Source organism: Macaca fascicularis, chromosome 11 (genome assembly GCF_037993035.2).
Source record: "Macaca fascicularis isolate 582-1 chromosome 11, T2T-MFA8v1.1".
Lineage (NCBI taxonomy): Eukaryota > Metazoa > Chordata > Mammalia > Primates > Cercopithecidae > Macaca > Macaca fascicularis.
The window spans coordinates 54502681-54525834 of NC_088385.1; the positions used below are offsets into that span (position 1 = coordinate 54502681).

At 52.2% G+C, this 23154-nt stretch overlaps 2 protein-coding genes across 34 annotated transcripts in view; one reads left to right on the top strand and one right to left on the bottom strand.

Moving 5' to 3' along the window:
• SLC48A1 (solute carrier family 48 member 1) overlaps positions 1–21985 on the top strand; it is a 24426-nt gene extending 2441 nt beyond the window's left edge. For 6 of the 8 annotated variants that reach the window (XM_005570668.5, XM_074006729.1, XM_045365128.3 and 3 more), the window contains 2 exons: positions 18287–18454; positions 19381–21985. In XM_005570668.5, coding sequence (XP_005570725.1) covers positions 18287–18454; positions 19381–19517 — 305 coding nt within the window. In that variant the 3' untranslated portion in view covers positions 19518–21985. Of the gene's footprint in view, positions 1–12537; positions 12741–18286; positions 18455–19380 lie in introns of those variants that run through there. The other 2 variants (XM_005570666.5, XM_074006730.1) reach the window with 2 other exon arrangements.
• HDAC7 (histone deacetylase 7) overlaps positions 21956–23154 on the bottom strand; it is a 37707-nt gene continuing 36508 nt past the window's right edge. For all 26 annotated transcript variants that reach the window (XR_012420175.1, XM_074006719.1, XM_045365120.3 and 23 more), the window contains one exon: positions 21956–23105. Coding sequence is in view for 25 of the 26 variants with exons in the window: in XM_074006719.1 (XP_073862820.1) it covers positions 23060–23105 (46 nt within the window). In the remaining variant the exon portion in view is untranslated. The remainder of the gene's footprint in view (positions 23106–23154) is intronic.

Genomic DNA, 23154 nt, shown 5'->3' on the forward strand with positions numbered 1-23154 from the left:
AGGTACTGCTGTTATCCTCACATTACAGATGGGGAAACTGAGGCTCAGGGATATTAAGTAAATTGCCAAAGTCACACAGCTAGTAAATGGTGGAGCTCGGGCATGAATCCAGGTTGTCTGTCTCCCCGTACTCCCCAATGTGTACTGTGTATACTCTGTATGTATTCTATTTTCTCTTCTAATGTAGACTAGACTGCCTAGGAGAGTCTACTCAAAAAAGGGAAATTGAGGCCGGGCACAGTGGCTCACGCCTGTGATCCCAACACCTTGGGAGGCTGAGGGGGGTTGGATCACGAGGTCAGGAGTTCAAGACCAGCCTGACCAACATGGTGAAACCCTGTCTCTACTAAAAATACAAAAATTAGCCAGGCGTGGTGGTGCACGCCTGTAATCCCAGCTACTCAGGAGGCTGAGGCGGGAGAATTGCTTGAACCCGAGGCGGGAGAATTGCTTGAACCCGGGAGGCGAAGGTTGCAGTGAGCCGAGATCACGCCACTGCCACTCCAGCCTGGGCGACAGAGCGAGACTCCATCGCAAAAAAAAAAAAGAAAAAAAAAAAGGGAAAATCGAATATGTTTGTGTTGAGATGTGGGGGAACCTCAGGGAGCCAAGGATCGGAAGAAAGTCTTTCAAATCAGTGAAAATGAAAATGTCCCAAACCCACTTCCCATCTATGTTCCCCTTCAACACTATTCTTGCCTTTCTTTTTTCCATCTCTTTTTCATTCCCCCTCTCTAGATAGACTGAGAAGAGGGCCTGGGGCGATTACCTATTGGCTCCTAGCCTGGGGAGATCATAGGGAGTGGATCTTTTATGTGTCCCATTTCTAGCTTGTCCTATCTCTAACAGGCAAGGCCCCCAGCCTGCCGTCAAAGCAGATGACGGGGCAGGTTTTTGCCTTCTCAGAATCCCTGGATGGGGACCGGCCAGTAGAATTACTGCTCAGCAGATATTTGATCATGGTGAAGGCCTAGAAGGGGCAGAGGACTGGGAATGTGTCTGAGAAACGCATCCAAGCAAGATGGTGAATCATCTTGGGGACAATCATGCCATGTCCTGGTACCGCCTCCACCCTCCACTGACTGTCATTAAATGCCTGGCAGGTGTGTTAAGACAGATAAATAATAATAACAATAGTCAACATGCACCAGGCCTTGTTCTTGACACTTTATATATATCCACTGATTGAATTGTCACAACCACCCTATGAGATGAGGTTGTTATTATTGTTATCCCATTTTACAGATGAGGGACCTGAGACACAAAGAGGTTAAATGACTTGCCCAAGGTCCCACACTAGGAAGTGGTAGAGCCGTGAGCGACTCTGCCCAGGTGGTTTCTACCCTGTGTGCTTTACCACTCTGCAGTCCTGCCTCTGAAATATACCGACAGCTCCTATAAAGGGGGAAAAACTCATATCCACAGCCATTTGCCCACACCTTAGTACAGATGATGGAAACTGATCAGCAGGACCCCTTAATACACTCTACTCGGACAATGAGCTCCTGCCAGAGCATGGACGTCCTTGAACCCTCCCCCATTCCCTTCAAGCAGGTGGCAGAGGCTCCCATGGATAGCTAAGGAGGGTGGGAGGTTGAAGGGGGCTTCTCAGACCGGCCTTTGACTCTGGGCTTGATTTTCCCCACTTTGGCCTCTTTGCTGAGCTCTACACAAGGTGAGCCCATAGTTTCCTGGATCTTCACAGGAACCTCATATTCCCTTCCTGCCCCAGGAGGCCTCTCCTCCTGCTCTGTCTCTCTCAGCTCCCTGTTCCCAAACTCCACCACTGCCTAAGCAAGGAGCCTGATACCCTACATTCCTCCTCCCACACCAAGTCAGGTTGATTCAACCAATGAAGCATCTCTTGCATCTCTCTGTTATGCCCCATCCCCACTGCAACTGTTCTAGCCCAATAATGGTCTCTTCCAGTATTTACTATGTGCAGAATACTGTTTGTCACTTTATATACATCTTTTATCCTCAGAACAATTCCTATTTGTGAGTGAGGAAACTGAGTCACAGGGAGACGAAGTAACTTTCCCAAGGTCACACAGTTAATAAGTAATACAGCCAGACTCCGGCAGTCTAACTGCAGAGTCCATATTCCTAAACACCATTGTACACTGCTACCTCCTGCCCCGATCGCTACTCTCAAACTTGCCTTGCTCAGTCCTTACTATGCAATGCCACAAGAATCTTCAAGGAATCTTGAATTCATTCAACAACATTTACTCTAAGTGCCGGGAACTTTGCTGTAAACTGGAGAGCTCAAACTGAGCAGCAGACACTGTCCCAAATCTTCAGGGCCCCAGATCCTATTGGAATTATCTTTTATCTCCCTAACACACTAATCTGATTGGCTCTCCCTCCCCAGCACAGTGTCTGGCGTGAAGTTGATGCTTAATGATTATGGGTGGAAATGAAATGAACAGGAACAGTGAGCAGTCAGCTGGTGCCTGCTATGGGCCTGTAGCCTCAGCAGGATGGAAGGGAGAGGAGCTAGTTTCCCAGTTCAATTTCAAGGCCTTTCATGCCATCTCCCTCCCTCCTTGCTGCCTTCTTGTCTCCTACTCATTTCTCCTCTATCCTGTGCTATCAACTTTGTTCACAAGGCTCAGCTGTGACATTTGAGAGTGATTGGTGGGATGGAGAGAGGGAGGCTGGAGGAAAATTTCACTAATAGGCCTCCCATGGGACTGTGGGAAATGACCAGCTTGGAGGCCAACTGGGAGATAAAGCCATAGGGGATATAAGGGCTGTGCCAGGACCTTGGCCTGTGGCTGAGCCTCCCACAACACCCCTAGGAGTCGACCTTGCCTATGGTTGGTCAACAGTGGGAAGAGATTGAGCAGAGATCTAGGTATCCTCCTCTGGACTCTACCTCCTGGCTCTGCATGGTTTAAGGCACCCTGACTCTTGCCCAGACTCCATCCCCCAAGGGCTGTTCCAGTTCAGTTCCTCCATCTCCTCCCCTGCCCATTCCTGGGGTCAGCGGCAGGGGCAGGGAGCTGGAGCCTTGATGGGCGCCAAGCCAAACCTTCCTAGGGCTAACAGGTCACCAGTCACTCATGAGCCACTTATGACAGTGATAGGAGGGACAGGAGGGATGGGCTCCTGCCTCCTCTAGGAGGCCAATGTGGGCAAGCTGGGGCTCACAGTCAGGGCTGGGAGCTGCAGGGAAATTGCAGAGGCAAAAGCAGGAACCCCACACTCTCCCAGAGGCACATTCCTCTGGCTGGTGCTCAAGCTAGCCGTGCATGGCGGAGATGAGGAAATAGTCGTCGAACAGACCTGTGGTGGTGATGCTGGGCTGGAGGGTAGGGACAGGGTGGCAGAAGCCAGAAGAGCAGGTGAAGACGGGCAGGGCTGGAGATGCCCCTAGAAGGGAGGGAAGCAGCCTGACTCCCGGCAAGTTTACTGTTGTAGGAATGTACAGAAACGAGTAACTGCTTTCTCCCCCCAGCTTATGCTTCTCGAGGAGAGAAAGAGAAAGAGAGAGAGAGAGAGAGAGTGTGTGTGTGTGTGTCTTGTTTGGGTCCTACGAGACACTGCATCTGACCTTGAGTGACCAGTGTTCTGCAATGGCTGCCCCATTCCAGTTGTGGCCATTTTCCCTAAGAGTCACTTTTCTCCTCACCCCTGTATTCTGTTCTGAGGCTGAACACCCACACCAGCCACTGCCTCCTACCACTCCCCTCTTTGCAACTTTCCCAGCCTTCCCAAAACCTTTGTCTTAAGTGATCCCATCTTCCAACTCATCCTGGGCTCACGGACTCTGTTCAGGACTCAAACCCTGTGCCCAGTTTGTCCCTTTGTTTCAGAGTCTTGGTAGGGGCAACTGTAGGAGCCTGAAAGAGGGGTCCTAGCGGGGCCCTGGCCCCTGCTCAGGAGATGCCCAGTTCTGTCTCTTAGGCCTGGTCAGTCAGGCTGGATCCAGAGCACTGGCTGGGGGTGGGGGGAGGATGTGGGTAACAAGGAAAGCAGGCTAGGGCCAAGGTCCCCTTCCCAGCATCAGAGCAGAGCCATCCCACCCCCAAATGCCACTCTGGAAGTGCTGGGGTCAGAGAGGAAACCAAATAGGCCAAAGTTTTCCTGGCATCAGATCCACTGCCTGTTTCCTCCCTTCAGAGAGAACTTGGTAAGAAATTAGACCAGGTGCGGTGGCTCGTGCTGGTAATCCCAGCACTTTGGGAGGCTGAGGCAGGCAGATCACGAGGTCGAGACCATCCTGGCCAACATGGTGAAACCCCGTTTCTACTAAAAACACAAAAATTAGCTGGGCACGGTGGTGTGTGCCTGTAGTCCAAGCTACTTGGGAGGCTAAGGCAGGAGAATCACTTGAACCCGGGAGGCGGAGGTTGCAGTGAGTCAAGATCGCACCACTGTACTCCAGTCTGGGCAACAGAGCGAGACTCTGTCTCGGGAAAAAAAAAAAAAAAGAAAAAAAAGAAAGAAAGAAATTAGGGGAGGATACAAAGATGAGGGTCTGGAGAGAGAAACAGAAAAGTGGGATCCAGAGAGAGGAACAGAAAAGTGGGGTCCAGAGAAGGAAACAGAAGTAAGGGAAAGTCTGCAGTTCTGCCTGAGAGAGGGCACAGGTCCCCCTCAGGCCTTGCGGGGGATAGAGAGGCAGCCCCACTGCTCTGCCTTCCCACCCCTCAGCCTCAGCCCCTCCTGCTCTAGCTTCTTTGCCTGCTTTGCCTCTGGTGGAAGTGGGGAGCCTAGTTCGTGAGCTCCACCTAACCACTGCAGGGCCGGACCGAATCCTGACTTAATATCCCCAACTGCTTCAGTTCTTCCCAAGCCCAGCCTCCTGGGACCTCAGCTGAGGGTACCTGCTAGGCCCTGGGGACCAGGCAAAGTGGCAGCCTCTGACCTGTCACTGCCCCTGAGTCTGGCTCTGCACCCACCTCAGGGCCTGGTCTGTGTCAGGCTTCCCCCTGGAGGCCATCATTTCTCTGCCACATGCCTGGCACTCACCACACTGAAATCAAAGTGTTGCATAAGTATTGCATGCTGCCTCCTCCAGGAGAATGTTAGCTGCCAGAGGGTGAGAGCCGCTCTGCTGTGCTCAAAAATGCGTGCCTTGTGTGGTCAGTGCCTTGTACATAGAAGGCCCTCAGGAGAGGTTTCTTGCATTAATAGTAAACAAGTTTCTCCCCCTCCTGCCATGGCTCTTTCTCACCTCCCTCTTAGCTTCCCAAGATTTGTCTTTCCTTCCTGGGGCCTGTCCACCCAGTTCTTGACCAATTGTCATTCCTCCCACTGTCCTACTCCATCTCTTGTCCAACGCTTCCTCTTCCAAGAAGTATCATGAGATGTGGCCACTCAAGTCTCTCTAGGGTGCCATTTTTGGGGCCCCTGCTCTGGACTAAGCACAGGACTAAGACCTTATCTCTAGTCTTTTACTTCACCCAGTGCCCATGCAGCTGGACTAGAGGGGGACCCACGTGCCCTGATGAAAGCTCCATGGTGACTTTCTCATTCAGTAAAGCCAATTCTCAAACTCAAATCTAAGGGGCAAATATTGATGAACCCCTCTGCCAGGCTTTTCCCTCAGGGAAGAGCTAATTCTCTCCCCTCCTGCCCTCAAGCCTTATTATTCTCTCACTCCTCACAGTGCTGCAACCTGCCCTTCTCCAACCCCTGGCAGCTTCCAAGGAGTCAAGGAAGTCAGTCAGCCCCATTTGCCCCCAGGCCCAAGTCCCTGTGGAAGTGAACTGCAGGCTTTATCCACCCCACCCTCCCCATCCAGCAACAGCTCCCTCCGTAAAAGGGGAAAGAGAATCAGATTAGGTACCTGTGATTGGGGGTTCAGGTCAAGAGATGGAGATTGCTAGAGAACACAGGATAGGGAGGCAAGCCTGGGCGCCAGCTCCTTCACGCTGCTCTCCCCAGGCAGCTGCACCTGTGATCCCCCTCCCCTCCCCCTGACACCCCAGGCCACCTGCCTCTGATGCTTTCTTAGCTCCTGAGTTCAAAGACCTGCTGTTTCCACTCAACATCTTCTCACTTGCCATCCTGCCCTCCGCATAGACCTCTAGGCTGTCAGGGGGCAGGCAGAGGAAATGGGGTCTCAGCGAGAAACCAGACTCTGAACAGTTTCACTCTAGCCCTGAGAAATGAGGAGAACCCCTTCTAAAGGGTCAGAAGGCAGCCCTAGCCCTGGGGAGCAGCATTCTGGGTCCAAGGTGACCCTTAGATTTGAGTCCTCCCTGCAACCTCCTAGAATGCATGGTGATAGGGCCAGGTCCTCCTTGCAGCCAGCCACCGCTGCTGCTGTCTAGGACAGCCCTTTCTGCTCTGTGGTCTACAAGCCTGACCTCAGGAGGAAGGTGAAGCTGCAGGGGCCTGGGTGGGGTAAAATGGGGAGAGGAAAGGAATTTACCTCTGTGTCAGGCACAGCCTAGGGTTGCCACAGCCAGGGTCCTCAGCTGTGAACTCCACAAGGGCTGGGGGGGTGGGTTGTGGGGCGGCAAGGGGACCACATAAGGTCTAGGGAGAATCCTGTGGAACTCAACTACCTATGTACACAAGCTACCAGCCCAACCTGCAAAGCTGTCTGTTCAGGCACAAGGTTGGGGAAGGCTGCCCCCTAGAGCCAGGATCAAAGAATTCTTTAGGACATTGAGCCCTTCTTTTCATATGTATTGAATGAATATTTATTGAGTTCCTACCTAGGCGCCTGGCGTTATACTAGCGACTGGGAATACAGAAGTGATCAAGGCAGGCGTAAAGTGAATAACTATCATAGTTGACCCTATGTTGAGGGGTCTTTTGGGACATGGAACTTTTTGTGGTAAAACTGGAAAAGTCCCCGGTGAGTCAGGACGAGTCAGTTACCCTGCCTTCCTGGAGATTATGTTCCAATAGGGACAGGAGTAGGGGTGGAAAGTATAAATACAATTTTTTGTCGTGGTAAGTGCTGTGGAGGAAATAAAACAGAGCGAGGAATCCTCTGAGCTGAGACTTGAATGAGATGAGAGATCAATCTTATAAACACTCAGAGAAGAGCTTTCCGGGCACAAAGCACAAAAAAGCTGGGACAGGAACAAGTGTGGCACGTTTGAGAAACAGAAAGAGGGCCAATGTGTCTGAAGTAAAATGAGCAAGGGTGAGTAAGGCTGGTTGGAGCCAGCAAGACCCCGATCAATTTACTCTAAGAGCTGTGGAAGCTATCAGAGTGATTGAAGCAGGGGATTACCATGTTCTGGTTGTTTGATTGATTGATTGATTGATTGAGATAGAGTCTCTCTGTGGCCCAGGCTGGAGTTCAGTGGTGCGATCTTGGCTCACTGCAATCTCCACCTTCCAGGTTCAAGTGATTCTCCTGCTTCAGCCTCCCAAGTAGCTGGTATTACAGGCACGTGCCACCACGCCTGGTTAATTTTTGTATTTTTAGTAGAGATGGGTTTTGCCATGTTGACCAGGCTGACCTCAAACTCCTGACCTCAAGTTGATCCACCCACCTCAGCCTCCCAAAGTGCTGGGATTACAGCCATGAGCCACTGCACCTGGCCATGGTTATTATTTTTAAAAGATTGGTCCAGCTGCTGAGTGGAGAGAGGATCAGAGGGGGAAGAATGAACAGAGAAGGACCAGTTAGGAGGCTGCTGCAGGTAGGCAGGTGGTGATGATGGTGGCTGGATTAGGGTGGCAGAGGGAATGGAGAAGGAGGACAGGGCAAATCCAACTGTATTTTGTAATGAATTTGATGTAGGAGCAAAGGAAAGAGAAGACTCAGAGATAACACCCAGGTTTGGGTCTGAGCCACAGTAAACAAGGACATGCCCCAGGGACATCAGAGGTCTCTCTGCATTGGGATTAAGAAGAGAGGAGGAAGCCCTGGCATGTCCAATAAACTCAATCATCTGGAAGATAGCTCAGTAGGTGTATCCTTGACCTAGCATTGTGGGAGAAGATATGTCTGGAATGTGTGTTTTTGGGACGAGTGAGAAAGGAATGTCAGCAGGCAGGATGTCTACAGATGGGGAGTTAGAAATCTGTCTTAGTATTGGTGGGACCCAGTTCAAAAGAGACTTCAGAGGGATTGATGGTTTAGATGGGTAATCTACATAGGACCTGTTTAGATGACCTTCAGTAGAATGAGGGATGATGTATTAGGATAATAAGGTTAGCTGTAACAAACAACTGAGCTATAACAAAGCCACTGACACTTCTCACTCACGTTCTGTAGTCCAGTGAGGGTCTAGGGGACAGGGGTAGCTCTCCTCCATCCATTCATTCAAGGCTAGGTTCTTTCCATTCTGTGGTATTGCTACATATGGCCTCTAAAATCATCACAGAATGGGAAGAGGGAATGCAGGTTGTATGGGAGATTTTCAAATGAGTCCAGCCTAGAAATGGCACACATTGCTTCTGCCTTCATTCCATTGTTCAGAACTTGATCCCATGGCATCTGTTTGACTGCAAGGAAGCTGGGAAGTGTAGTTCAAATTTGGGAGGTCCTGTGCCCAGAAAGAGATACACAAATGTTGGTGTGTGTTGTGGAGCGCTACTAGTTTCTGGCGCAGGCAGGGAGAATGGCTGTGCATCTTGTAGGGGTCACAGTGGTGTCTGTCCTGTGCTGGGCTGGGAGTGTGCTCTCTGAGAATACCTTGGAAGGAAGCTGATTTGAGAGGATGTGTATGAGTGGTGCACAGCCATGTGCTTTGCGGCTCAACAATCATTCCATTCTTTCCCTTTCTCAAGGTCTTCCACTGGATAAGATCTTAATTCTCTCACACCTTATCACTGAAATAACCTTGTGAATGCTTTATCCTCTACAATTTTCCCACATCAAATCTAACTGGATATTATAGTCTAATTAATCTTCCTATGACTTGGCCTATGTCATGCAATCGCTGTTCAATAATAACAATAACAATTTCAATAGCAGCAGCAATAATTTGTTGAATTACTGTGTGAAGCACTTTGAATGTAGTATCTCAATATAGCTCGATCTTTGTAATAAGCCCATGATGTACATCATCATTCCCTGTGTACAGATGGAGCGACAGGAGTCCTGAGAGGTTCTTGCTGTGCTAACACAGTAGCCACTAGTCATGTGCAGCTACTTAAATTAATTAAATTAAATTAAATTGATTTAAATTAAATAAGTTAAATTTAAATTAATTTAAATTAAATACGTTAAATTTAAATTAATTTAAATTAAATACAATTAAAAACTCAGTTCTTCAATCACACTAGTCACATATCAAGTATTCCATAGCCACGTGTCATTAGTGGCCACCATTGTGGAGGGTGCAGATACGGAATATTTTCTTCCAGGCAGAAAGTCGATTGGATTGGACATCTGTGAGTTAGGGGCACTTGCCCAGGGTCACAGCAAATGGTGAAGCTGGGCCTCTGACCCCACCTGAGCCTAACGCTCTGCAATAGCTCTTTATTGCCTCCACAATTTAAAAAACGTTTAAGCCTGGCCTTAGCCTTGTACAACCTGGTCTAGTACTACTTATGTATAATTATTTCTCTTTCTTTTCTTGCACAGTCTCACTTTCCAGCACAGCAAGCTTGCTCACTGCTCTTTCATGCTCCCAATATGTCCACTCATAATATTTTTGCTCTCCTCCTTCTGTCTGCTCAGCTAATGAATTCTCCCCTGACCTTTAGGTTCAGATAGCTGAAATAGCTCTTGAAGCAGTTTCTTCTCTTCCATTCTCACTGCTTCTGCCTGAACCAACTCTGAAGCCCCTCATCCTCTCTTGCCATGGCAGCCTTCTGCTGCTACTAATTCCACTTCCTGACATTTATTGAGTATCTACCATGTGCTAGGCACTCTTCCAAGCACTCCTCTTCATAACACTTTGAAGTAGGTATTACTGCAGTCTCCATTTTAAAGACATGGTAATTAAAGCACTGTGGGGTGAAACTTGTCCAACTCATCTCTCTGCTTCTAGTGTTTCACAGGCAGTTCGCCTTCACTCTATTACTCTGGCCATAGTTCTAACACACAGAATTGTAAGTTTTCTCCCCCAGCCCCAAGGGGAGAGGGACAGCCTTCTTAACAGAGCATGCAAGGTCCTTTATGTTCAGAACCTTTCTAATCTCCAAACCCACTACTCCACCTTCAAACTTGACATTCCAGCCACAAATGACTTACAGTTTCCCAAAGCGGCCACGTTATTTCTTCCCTCCGGGCCGTCACACATGTTGTTCCTACTGCCTGGAGTACCATCCATCCTGGCCAGCTCTGAAGCCATCCATGGCAATGCACTCCGGACCACGGGGCTTGCTCCCTCCTCCACAGGACGAGCACTTACTCTCCACCAGCGGCTCCTAAAGGAGGGCTGGTGCTCAGCTCACAGCCTTGAAATCACTTCTCATTAAAATACACACTCCAAGATTCAAAATTTAATAGGCAGGGGTAGGGCTGGGTTTATTTTTTTATTTTTAAATAAGCTCCCAGATTATTCTAGAGTGAGGCAAATGTGCTTAACACTGGTTTACATCCCTTGTTTGGCAATTAAGCACACCCTGTCTAGATTCCTTGTGTATAATTGCTTTTGTTCTTATTTTATTCTTACCTTCATTCACTCACACTCACCTATTCAACAAACATTTATTAAGGGGTCATTATATGCCAGACACACTTTTAGGTGTTGATGTGAACAAAACTGGCACTGTCCCTGCTCATGAAGTTTATGGTCCAGAGGGGATGTGGTGGGTGGGATAATGGCCCTCAAAGATGTTCACGTCCTCATCCCAGAACCTGTGGACATGTCACCTTCCACAGCAAAGGGATTTATTTTGCTGATGTAATGAAGTTAAGGATCTTGTGATGGGGAGATTATCCTGGACTATCCCCTTAATCACAGGGGTCGTTAGAAGGGAAAAGAAGGAGGAAGTGGGAGTTAAGGCATGTGGGTAGCCTCACTCTAGAAGCTGGAAAAGGCAGCCAGGCACAGTGGGCTCACGCCTATAATCCCAGCACTTTGGGAGGCTGAGGTGGGTGGATCATCTGAGGTCAGGAGTTCGAGAGCAGTCTGGCCAACATGGTGAAACCCCATCTTTACTAAAAATACAAAAGTTAGCTGGGTGTGATGGTGGAAGCCTGCAATCCCAACTTCTCAGGAGGCTAAAGCAGGAGAATCACCTGAACCCAGGAGGCGGAGATTACAGTGAGCTGAGATCACACCACTGCACTCTAGCCTGGGTGACAGAGCAAGACTCTGTATCAAAAAAAAAAAAAAAAAAAAAGAACCTGGAAAAGGCAACGAAACTGATTTTCCCCTAGAGCCTCCAGAAGCAAGGTAGCCCTGATGTCCCTTTGATTTTAGCCCAGTGAGACCATTATTTGGACTCCTGACCTACAGAACCGTAAAATAATAAGTTTGTGTTATTTTAAGTCAGTAAATTTGTGATAATTTGTTACAGCAGCAAAAATAATAATAATAATAATAATGCAAGGGGTCTTGGTTGTGTTTTGTGCAGGTATATGATGGGCCTCCCCATGTGGATCCTAAGTGCTCTGTCAAAGCCCTTGTTATTGTGCTGGGATTTTCTCTCCAGCTCCTGGCCGAAGCTGGGCTCACGTGGGAGCTCAGTGCACTCCTGCTACAGATCTGTCTCTTCCTTACAATAGTATGATCCCGAGGGTCAGGGTGAGGCGTTTAGGAGGATGAGGCTTGTGCTGATAAAAGGAAAGGTGAGGTCGGATGCAGTGGCTCAAGCCTGTAATTCCAGCGCTTTGGGAGGCCGAGGTGAGAAAATAGCTTGAGGCCAGGAGTTGGGGACCAGCCTGGGCAACATAACGAGACCCCATCTCTAGAAAAAATAAATAACAAAAAATATTACCAGGCGTGGTGACATACACCTGTAGTCCTGGCTGCTTGGAAGGCTGAGGTGAGAGCATTGCTTGAATCCAGGTGTTGAAGGATGCAGAGCTATGATGGCGCCACTGTGCTCCAGCTTGGGCAACAGAGTGAGACTGTTTTTTTTTTGTTTTGTTTTGTTTTTGTTTTTGTTTTTTTAAAGTAGGGATTTGTGGGGAGCTGTACGTGAGGATAGAGTGTTTGCAGTCAGAAGGTGTTGGTCACAGGGGTTCTCAGACTTTAGTGTGTGGAGGAATCTTCTGCGATATGGTAGGGGGGAACCTGGTTGATAGAGGGACGGGCAGAAGGAATTCTATTCACAGCGTACTCTAATATTTCGTACATTTTACATATTAATTTTTAACAAGAAATTTTAATTTTAATTTTAAACGAAAATACGCCTCTTATTCAGAGGTAAATATTTTTAATCCCCGCGGCTGGCTTGTATAAAGGCATATTTCCGGTCCCTTCCAAGGTCCAACTATCCTGACACGGCGGGTCTGGGGATGGGCCCAGGAATCCGCCTTTTTAGCAGGAATCCCCCAAACGACACCGGGGCTTAGCAAAGCGGCGGTGGCGTCTGCGGTTCCGGGCGCGGGCGGCCTCCGGCCGGGGAGGGCGCTGTGCCGGCGGCTCTGGGGGCGGGCCGGGGGCGGAGCGCGGGGCTCCGGCTGCTCTGGCAGCTCCCGCGGCTCCGGCTGGCGGCTTCGGGCCCTGCACCTGTGACTCTCGGCAGCGCTAGCCCTCGGCCCGCCTGGTGCCGCAGCCCCATGGCCCCGTCCCGGCTGCAGCTCGGCCTCCGCGCCGCCTACTCCGGCATCAGCTCCGTGGCCGGCTTCTCCATCTTCCTCGTCTGGACGGTGGTCTACCGACAGCCGGGGACCGCGGCCATGGGAGGGCTCGCAGGTACCCCGGGACGCTGGGCGGCGCGGGGCGGGTGCGCGGCTGCGGGGCGGGCGCTGTCAGCTGCTCCAGGACGCTCCTCCCGGGCGGCGCTTCCCCGCGGAGCGGGTGGAGTGTTTACTGGAAAACGGCGGTTGACGGCGGCAGGCCCCACGCGGGCCCGGGCTCCTGGGCATTCCTGGGTGCCTCCGGGACCCGATGCCCGGCCGGGCGCCACGTGGGGGTGCCGACGGCCCGCCACTGCCGGCTGCACAGACCTGCCGCGCCGCCTGGGTTATCTGTCCCGGCACACTGCCTGTCGCCCTCCGCCCAGTTGCCCCACAACAGTGTCCCCTCCGCGCGCCCGCGGCGCTGGTCCTTTCCTATCTCCAAACACACACACACACACACACACACACACACACACACACACACACACACACACACACGCTTGTTCTGAGGGATCCCCTGCCCCCCGGGCGTCCCTTCCCTGGGTGTTGGGTGAGGGCAGAGAGAGAAGTGGGAAAGGAAGAGGGCTAGGGGTGGCTGGGGAAGCCCATCTGCCTCCTTCCAGTGTGTACCCCATCCTCCGCAGAGCCCTCTGCTGAGACCCACCGGGAGGACCGTGTTAGGGATCTCATAGAAACTGGACATTCTCTTTCCACCCATGTTGGTGCCTTTTTGCCACCCGTCTGCTGTGGCTCCTCAGCCAAGGTCTGCCAAATCCTGCAGCCCAGCCGCCGTTTTTGTGCTTCTGGGAGGGAAGGGGAAGCATCGGTGCGCTAATGGAGGCTCTGGGCTGACCAGTGCTCCTTGCTGTGCACATTAGGGATCGCAGTTTAACCTCTCTGTGCCATAGAATTGATATGAAGATGAAAAATGTTATCTCTACTTCCTAACATTTAAAAAAATGCTTTCTACGTGTCAGGCACTATGTAGGCAACCTGCTTCCGTTATTTCACGTAATCCTTACATTAGTCTCAAGAAGTAGGCATTATTATGATGTCCATTTTACAGATAAGGAAACTGAGGCCTGAAGTTAAATAAATTGCTTACTCGGGATTACACAGCTATATGAGATAATATGTGTGGGAAAGGACTTTGGGTAGAAAATACGGATAAGGATAATACTTTTACATATGCTGATCATATTCCGTTACTAAAATCCTCTGCCAAAAGAACCCTAAATGGAATAACTAAAAATAACTAATTTACTCACTGCCACGGGGCATGCTGAGTGCCATCCCTGGGTAGAGTCGCAGCATGAGGTGGGGTTAATGCCTTAGAAGAGGGGCATACATGGCCCCACCCTGCACAATGCCAACAAAGCACTGGGTCACCAAGAAGGGGGGGTGGGTACCGTGGCTAGGGTGTTCTCTGCCTGCCCAGCTGCCTCACCACCTGTGGGGTCCTGAGGACACCTGGCCCATCTCTGCGCATTATCTACAGAGCCCTAGTTCCTTTCCCCTCTGCACCCCGCCACCCTCCATGTTTTTCAAGGTTCACTTCTCCCTGCCACTTTTTTGTTTCCTATTGGGCCTATTGCTTTCCCCTCTGGAAGGCGGCGTCAGAGCCCTGTGATTGCATTGCTAAGACCTAAGGCGAGAGAAGGATGAGGAGGGAGGGCCGGCCTGGGATCTCAGCGGGTTGTGTTGAGTCTGGCCTGGTGCAAGTGGAGGTGAGCCCTACCTGGCCGTTTGACCCCATCCTGGGCCACAGTTTCCTCATCTATTAGGAGTGGGAGGAGATGTCCCCGAAAGACATCTGACTTCCCTCCAGATCTGAAATCTTGCAGTGCTGCCCACTCCCTGAGTCTCCAACTGCATCCTAGAGGGCTGTGGAAAAGGCCTTCTTTCTTATACTCTAGGGAGTTGCCTGGGATTTTCTTCCGACCCAACGCTGCCCTCTCTCCCTCCCCACAGGCTTCCCTTGGCCTATGTGGCAGGCCAGCTGTGGAGCTGCCTTCAGAGAGAGGTGCCAGGGCAGCAGCCAGCTGGAGTAGGGTCCTGGCATCTCCCTGATGGTCTGATCTTTGACAGTGGCAGTGGAAGAGCCAAAACTGCTTGGTAGTGGTGGTGGTGGATGGTGGCAGCGAGAGGGATTGCCAAGCCTGGGCCTCCGACCTTCCCCACCATGAGTGGGTTCTCAGAGGGTCTGTGGCCAGTCAGCCTTCTTCCTCTTTTGGGGTTAAAGTGTCAGCAGATTTACTAACTTGTGAGCACCCTACTTCTGACTCAGCATTTTATAGCTCAGAATCTGCTGAGTCACCCAAGGGCAGCCCCAGTGTGCTCCTTCTCCCGTGTTGGATCAGGCAAGGACTGATTGGGTATGCCGGTTTCTGGAGCAGAGTCACGGAGCTCCTGGATCTGGTGGGCAGAGTGTTCACGGGTGGGGACACCCTCTCCCATCCTGATGGGCACCTTCGAAGAAGTGGCTTTGGAGAAAGGCAGTGGCAGAAGCAAGGCTGTTTTTCCTGGGGAGGCGGGCAGGTGTGGGTTGGATCTACCTGGTCTGGCTTTGCTGTGGGAGCCCTAGGGGAAAACACAGACTCTTGCTCTGGGTTTAGTAGACCAAGGAAAGAGGAAAAAGAAAAGGTGCTCCTGGAGTCTAAACAGCTCTAGGTTTTTCCCACGTGAGCTGTGACAAGAGCCCTGGAGCTCCAGGACTGTCTTCCTCCTAGGAAGGAGTAGAGGGGCCTGACCTAGGCCCAGTGTCCTTCTTGTCTGCGTTTACCCTGTGGGATCCCCCAGGTGTCTCCTGTCTCCTCACCTCCAGCCCAGCCACTGGGGATGCTTTCACTGCCCTACCCTATGCCTTCCTTGCCCTTAGCTTATTGCCTGTGCGCCCAGAGGCCAAGCAGGGGCTCTGCTACTTGAAACAGGTAGGATGGAGCAATGGTGTGGTCTGGTGTGGGCTTGCAGCTAGTTGGGGTTGGTAACCTGTCCGTTCCACCCCGAGTTTTACAAACCAGGCTTCCTAGAGTCCCCAAGTGTGCTAAGGAAGGGTATTAGGGAGGTACATTGCCTCCTGCCTGATGCGTGGGAGGGGACCAGTGAGGGGCTCCACCTCCTTCAGTGACCCGCTCGGGTAGGGCTGGTGGAGAGCTCCCTTCCCAGGAGGGTGGTAGGAGCCAGGGCGTGGGCAGCAGGCCTGCCTCCAAACTTGGTGTGTGTTTATCTGGAGGGGAGGCCTCTGTGTAGGGCCTGGAGCAGGGTTGAGGGAAGGTGAGAGGTGGTTAAACCATGCCTGCTTATTAACAAAGAACAGGCCCTGAAACACCGCAAATGGCTGTCTTCCTCTCCCTCCTGCTGTCAGCCCTCTTGGGTACATGCGTGTACGTGGGGGTGGGAGTTTTGGGGAACCACTGGATCGTGATCAGTGGACTAAGAGATGGCATCTTCACGGGCCCCTATTTCAGCATTTCCTAACCCAGAAACTGCTGAGTCACAGAGGAATTGTTCTGACCTTATTTTTCTCCCAAGCTGGCTTCTAGAATCTTTGAGTGGGAAAGGATCTTAGAGCTCAACTTCCCCAACCCCTTGTGGTATGAGGAGACAGAAGGCGAGGGGACCTGTTCCAGACAGGTGCCCATCAGACTGTTCCTTGAGTGTGCTCAGTGACAACAAGCCTTGTGCCTAGAGCCCTTTAAGAAACCAAACAGCTCCCTCCAATGAAAACATGGGACACATGTGAGGAGTGGGAGGGACTTCTGGGAAAGGTGGCTGGTATAAAATCCAGATCTTGTAGGAGGTAAGAGGAAGCTGTGAGATGATTGTCCTGTCCACCTCTGGCCCGCTCCAACATCCAGAATAGGTAGGGAGGAACAGATGCTTGTCCTGGCCCACCCTGATCTCAGTGGGAGGGGGACCCACATTCTAGGCCCCCACCCCCTGAGGAAGAGTGGAGGTGGGCAGGGGCAGGGCTGGGAGAGTGTTCGAGGGGTCAAACAGTGGCAGGGACTAAGGGAAGCTGTAGGCTTGGTAGGCCTTCGCCCTCACTAGGGTAGAACCCTGGGCCCAGTTACCCAAACTGCCAGGATCCCTGGGCCCACTCATTTTTAGATGTGGAAACACCAAGGCTTTGGGACACAGCAGTGCCAGGCTCCCGATTTCTTGGCTTGGAGTCTCATGGATTTTTGTTCTTCACTGGACTGCCTGGGGACAGCCGAACTGGGACAGCCTCTGAGCTGGTAACCAGAGCATAGCTCCATGGTGACTAGCTTCCCCCTGCCTTTTTCCCCCTTAAAAAAACTATGAAATATTTTAGGCACATAAAAAAGGATAGACAATTTAACAAACACCCTTTTATTCATCACCCAGCCTAAGAAAATAGCATAGATAAAATAGCATAGATTCCCTCAAAGCACTTCCCCACCCGAACCGCCCCATCAACTTCCCTTCCTTGTCTCCATTGCCAGAGATAACCACTTTCCCCAACCAGATGCTTATCCTTCCTGTGCACATTTGGTAACTACTCTGAGTGGCATGTATGCAGCTGCCTTTTGGAAAGGCCTCCTGACTCCTAGGATGCAGTGGCCTGAGTGGCCCACACCTTGCAGTCCAACCAGCTGAGAGCCTGCAGCTGGCTCTGCCTCTTTCCTCATTTGTCCCTTGCCGGGATCCACCGCCCTGCCCGGACCCTTGCCAATGGAGTTGATGTGTGTTCCACTCTTTGGGCTGCACCAGCAGTCACTGCCTGGCACAGAGGCTTGTTTTGTATTGCATTGTATTGGCTGGGTGGCAGCTGGCATCCTAGGGGAAGTGTCCACCCAGGCGCAGAGACCAGGCCCAGGAAAAGCTGGGACGGGGTGGGGGGTACAGGTGGTGATGGCCTGCCCTTTGCCGCAAAACGGAGGGAGTGGCATGAGGTCTGGCTAAGAACAATAAGGCCACTCAGGGGCTGCGTGACCCTGGAGTCTTCATGGCTGGACCTCCTCATCCTGCAAAACCAACTCAGGCAGTTTGGGAAGAGCCCTGCAGGCCCTGTGACTTTGAGACTGTGGCCTCTGAGGGCTGGGTGGAGAAGGAGCATGGAGCAGGAGCATGGCTTCCCTGCTCTGTGGCCCTCAAGGTAGACAGTGACAAGTTCCCAGAAAGCAGGCTGGGCTGCTGAGGCGCAGATTTTCTGGTTTTCAGGATCCTTTTATACTCTTGAAAAGTAGTGAAACTCCATGCAAATTTTATGTATGTGAGTTTTATCTATTGATATATACTATATTAGAAGTTAAAACGGAACATTTTTTAGCATTTTAAAGTAATACTAAAAATAACATGAATTAACATAACATTTTTGTGAGAGTCATGTTTTCCAAAACAAACAAAAAAAAAAATGAGAGAGAATGGCAGGGTTTTGTATTTCTGCAGGTTTCTCTAATGTTGGGCTTACTAGCAGGCAGCTCAGTCTCTTACCTGCTTCTGATATCACAGCCCCTGAAAAGGAAAACTCCATTCTATGAGGGAGTGAGTGACAAGACCATATTCTTGGTATTCTTATGCAAATAGGCATGGCCTAGTGGATCTACAGGGCCCTGGAGCACCCTGGGGATGGGCCCTGATGTGTCTCTCCTGCAGGGGTGCTGGCATTGTGGGTCCTGGTGACTCACATTATGTACATGCAAGATTACTGGAGGACCTGGCTCAAGGGGCTGCGCGGCTTCTTCTTCGTGGGTGTCCTCTTCTCGGCTGTCTCCATCGCTGCCTTCTGCACCTTCCTCGTGCTGGCCATCACCCGGCATCAGAGTGAGGGCGGGTCCCAGGGAAAGAGGGCATGGGAGGGACAGCAGGGGGGATTTTAGCAGCGTTCCCATCCTGGTTCCACAGGTTACCTCCAAAGAGACTGGGTGGATCACTTAACCTCCCTGGGCACGGGTTTTGTTATGTTCAACTGGAGAAAACAAGTCCCCACCTCCCAAGTTGGGTGGAGTCAGTGAAACTGATGTGAAGTCTTGAGCAGTGCATAGCCCATACAAGCACCCATGATATTGGGACCCATTAGTCTCTGCCCAGCTCTGAATTGGGCGCGCCCTCTGGTGGCTGTGGCTGGAAGTAACCAGAGGCCCTTCTTCCTGGAGTCTGATGCTAACTAAAGCAGGTTTGTCACGGAAGCCGAGTGGATGATACAGACCTGTGATTGGCCAGCCCTGCCCTTCCCTAATCCCCACGGCCTCCTGCCTGAAAACCCTGGAATGTTCTAAAACGGTCCCCAGCCCCTAGGCCGTGGAACAGTAGTGGCCCGTGGCCTGTTAGGAACCAGGCTGCATAGCAGGTGAAGGGCAAGGAAGCCTTACCGCCTGAGCTCCGCCTCCTGTCAGGTCAGGGGTGGGCATTAGGAGCACAAACCCTGTTGTGAGGCACATGCGAGGGATCTAGGTTGCGTGCCCCTGATGATCTAATGCCTGACGATCTGAGGTGGAACAGTTTCATCCCAAAACCGTTTCCCCCAGTTTTTTTGTGGAATAATTGTCTTCCACAAAACCAGTCGCTGGTGCCAAAAAGGTTGGGGACCATGGCTCTAAAACCTCCATCACAATCTTTCTGAAGGGTTAGTTCGGCTGCCGGGAGGTTGCAGGGATGTTGAGTGGGGAGGGTGGCCCTGGCCTTGTGGCCAGTGCAGAGGCTGAGGGCAGGGCGTGCTCAAGTCACTGTCGGTTCTTCTCTCCCTGCAGGCCTCACAGACCCCACCAGCTACTACCTCTCCAGTGTCTGGAGCTTCATTTCCTTCAAGTGGGCCTTCCTGCTCAGCCTCTATGCCCACCGCTACCGGGCTGATTTTGCCGACATCAGCATCCTCAGCGATTTCTGACCCGGGGGTGAGGTCTCTGTACCCCGGGGGGGTCCTTAGGACCTGGACTCAGCCTCTGAGACGTTGGGAGAGGCTACTCCCACCCCCTGGGAACCCCAGAACTGTGGCAGAAAATACACAGCAGGACGAGTGTGGTCTCCCAGGAAGCTGTCCCGCCCGTTCCCTTTAGGGGAGACCTGGGTGTGGTAGACAGGGGATCCTGCCATGTTGCTCCTCATCAGCCTGTCCAGAGGGCAGCTTTAGACCTCTTCAAATGGATCTGTTTTCTTTTCTTCTTCTTTTTTTTTTTTTTTTTTTTTTTGAGATGGAGTCTTACTCTTATCACCCAGGCTGGAGTGTAGTGGCACAATCTCAGCTCACTGCAACCTCCACCTCCCGGGTTCAAGCAATTCTCCTGCCTCGGCCTCCCAAGTAGCTGGGATTACAGGCATCTGCCACTATGCCTGGCAAATTTTTGTGTTTTTAGTAGAGACGGGGTTTTGCCATGTTAGCCAGGCTGGTCTTGAACTCCTGACCTCAGGTGATTTCACCCGTCTCAGCCTTCCAAAGTGCTGGTATTACAGGCGTGAGCCACTGTGCCCGGCCTGGGTCTGTTTTCTTAGCACGCAGTGAGGAATCTTTGTCTGTAAGGCCAGGGCAACGAAGTCAAGAGGTTAAGGGGTAGGGCCATGAGGCCTGGACCTATGCTGCAGGCAAGGGCTTTCATCCCTGCTGCCCTAGGCACTCTCTTCCCAAGGCCAGGATGGGCACCTGGGGAGGTCAGTTCAGGAATATCTAGCAGAGACCTCTTCAGCCCCCATCCCAGCACCCCATCCTGTTGTTCCCAGAGCTGGTCTCCCATGAGTGTGCTACAGCCAGATAGCCATGGCCCCTCACCCATCTCACCCACACACACAGGCATCCATATATCCCAGAGGACTTCCAAATGAGGCCAGACTCAGGGTCATGGGGAATGTGCTCTCGCCCCTGGAAGGGCTTTGGGGAAGGGGGCAACATGGCAGAGGCTGGAAGGAGCCCCCAAACCTGTTCCCATGCCCTTCTAGCCCTGCGTTTCCACTCTGCCTTCTCAGAGTGCCCTTACTGCACCCAGACCACCGGCCAGGAGAGACCTTCTCTCCCACTCCAGCCCCTCACTGCCCTTCAACTAGAGCTTTCACCTTTTTACATTTCCCTTCTGAAGGACACAAATCTGCTTTCCTGCCCATACACTGGCCCAAGGGCTCACCTAACTTGGGAGGGAAGGGGCTGTTGTTACAAGGATGATTTTATGTTAGACTGCCATTTTGCACGGTCTCCCCCTTCCCACCTGATGTGTCCTGCCCCTCAGCTCTTTGCCTTATCTGTGTCACTGTCACTTTAGCAAAAATACAGCGGCCATTTGTATCAGCCTCTGGTGGTTGCTTGTGAGGTGGGAATCTTGTGGGGACAGGTGGACTTTGGGAGGAGTGGGCAGGGAGGGAGTGGTAGTGGCAGTTCTCGGGCTGTCTGATTAAGCCATTCCCCTAGTTCAATTGTGCCCTGGAGGGCAGGGGACAGGGTCAGTCTCTCCTGGGGCTGAAGGCCCTCTTGCCTTGGCCCTCCTGGCATGGGGTAACCACCAGCTCAGCTCTCCTCCTCCAGCTCTCCTCTCTCTAGCACACCTCAGCCAGGGCAAGGATGCCCACGGGCATAGCTGCAGCAACCCCTGTGGGATTTGGTGTCCACACCTGAGAGGCCAGGCCAGATGGGAAACGGATTAACACCTCTTCCCTCACACCCTGCCAGGCTGCTGGGAGCTTGGGCCAGGTCTAAGGTAATGAGGTGCTCCTCTTCCTGCTGGAAAAACCGGGCCAACTCAGAACCACAAAGGCAGGTGCTGCCAGCCTGGCGCCTTCCTCTCTGCTTAGGCTGGGCGAGCTTGTCCAGGCCTGTGCCTCACCCCTTCTCTCTTCTAGGCTCAATGTATGCTTAATCAGGCATGGTGCATCAGAGCAGGAAGGAACCATCAACAGTGTATACTTCTGGAGCCTTCTACTGATAAACAGAGGCCCCAGAAGACTATTTGACTTACCTGAGCTCCCAGCTGGGACTTAAACCCAGGTGTGTCTGAGTCACAACTGTTTGGGGATGCCGTGGTGAGCTGGGGCTGAGCTCTTGTATTCCCACTCCCCCACCCGACCCCCACTTCCACCATATCAGGGCTGGTCTCTGTGGACTCAGCCCAGGGCTGCCTCCTCTTTGTCACCCCAAAGTGGGGCAGCCAGGGATAGCCAGGGTGTGTTCAGAATGGGTTCTTCCTGCAGGGCACGAAGGGCAAAGAGTTAGAGGGGCTGCAGCCCAGACCACCCTAGTCCCTCCTCCGGCACTGACTCAGACCCACACTGTGCCGTGCACCTGTGTGCCCTGCACAGCCACTTGACGGCACACTGCTCACTTCCGGGGGGGCCTTTCAGAGGCACTTTTAAAGCAAATAAAACATTTATTGTTCAGATTTTTTTCCATTTTGTTCCTTTTTACAAAAACATGCATACATACACAGGGTATGGTGGGTCCTAGGAAAGACACACACACCCCTCACACACGCTCACACACACTCCTCACTCACGCACATGCTCACACACATTTTCCTTCTTGACCCCAGGCCTGGACCCCCAAAAGCCTTGAAGACTTTGCCAGAGCAGCCTCCCCTCCTCCATGTCTGTATCTTCTCTCCCACCCCTTCCCCCTCAGCCAGGCTAGTCCTATGTGGGGTGGGAGTCAGCTGTGGTGGGGGAGACCCCAGAAACAGAAGGCTCCCCGAGGGGGCAGTGGTCGAGGGGTCCCAGGGGTATGCTGTGCTTCTGGGGGAGATGAAGGGTTTGGCACCATTGGATCAGGAAGCACAGGACTCCCAGAGCACCCATCCGTTCCACCAGGGCATCGCCAGGAGGTTGATGTAGGGGGCCTCTGGCGAGGGCACAGACCAGATGAGGGCTGCCAGTCTCGGCTGTCAGGGAGCTTCGTCTCAGTGCCCGGTGGTAAGGGGAAGCTTCCAGAGTCATCTGAGGAAGCAGGTAAGAGGGACTCCCCCTGCACTCAGGAATATGGGACCTATTGGCTCCCACTACCCGCCAGCCCCTAGAGCCTAGGAAGGGCCAGCCTGTCTGAGGCCAAGTTCACATTTCTGTGTGGAGCCCGGGGCTGTGTGCAAAGTCTGGGGTTTGCAGAGCCAGGAATAGTGGTTAAGGGTGAGCCCGACGGAGCCGGAGCCAGTCCTCCTCTGTGCAGTCCTGAGGAATGGGGGCCACAGCCAGGGCCCACACCAGAGGGGAGAATGTGTTCTCGAGAGCCCTGTGGGGGTCGCTGCCCAGCCCGCCTCCTCTCAGGGTCCTCTCCAGTCCCCATTCTAGACCCAGGGATTTTCTCAGGCTCCCTGGGATGTCTGTCAAGGCAGGCAGGCTGTTCTCTCATCCCAACTACCTGCCCACAGGATCTCTAAAGACCCAGGAATGGGGGCTACTGCCAGGGGTTAGAAGAGAACCAGGTCCCAAGGGCATGGTGGGCGGGCAGATGGTTCCAGAGCCTTAGAGATTCATAGGTTCTTCCTCCTCCACCAGCTGCTCCGAGGGCCTGTGAGGAGGGACAAGGATGGGATGCTGGAGCACCAGGGCTGCAGGAA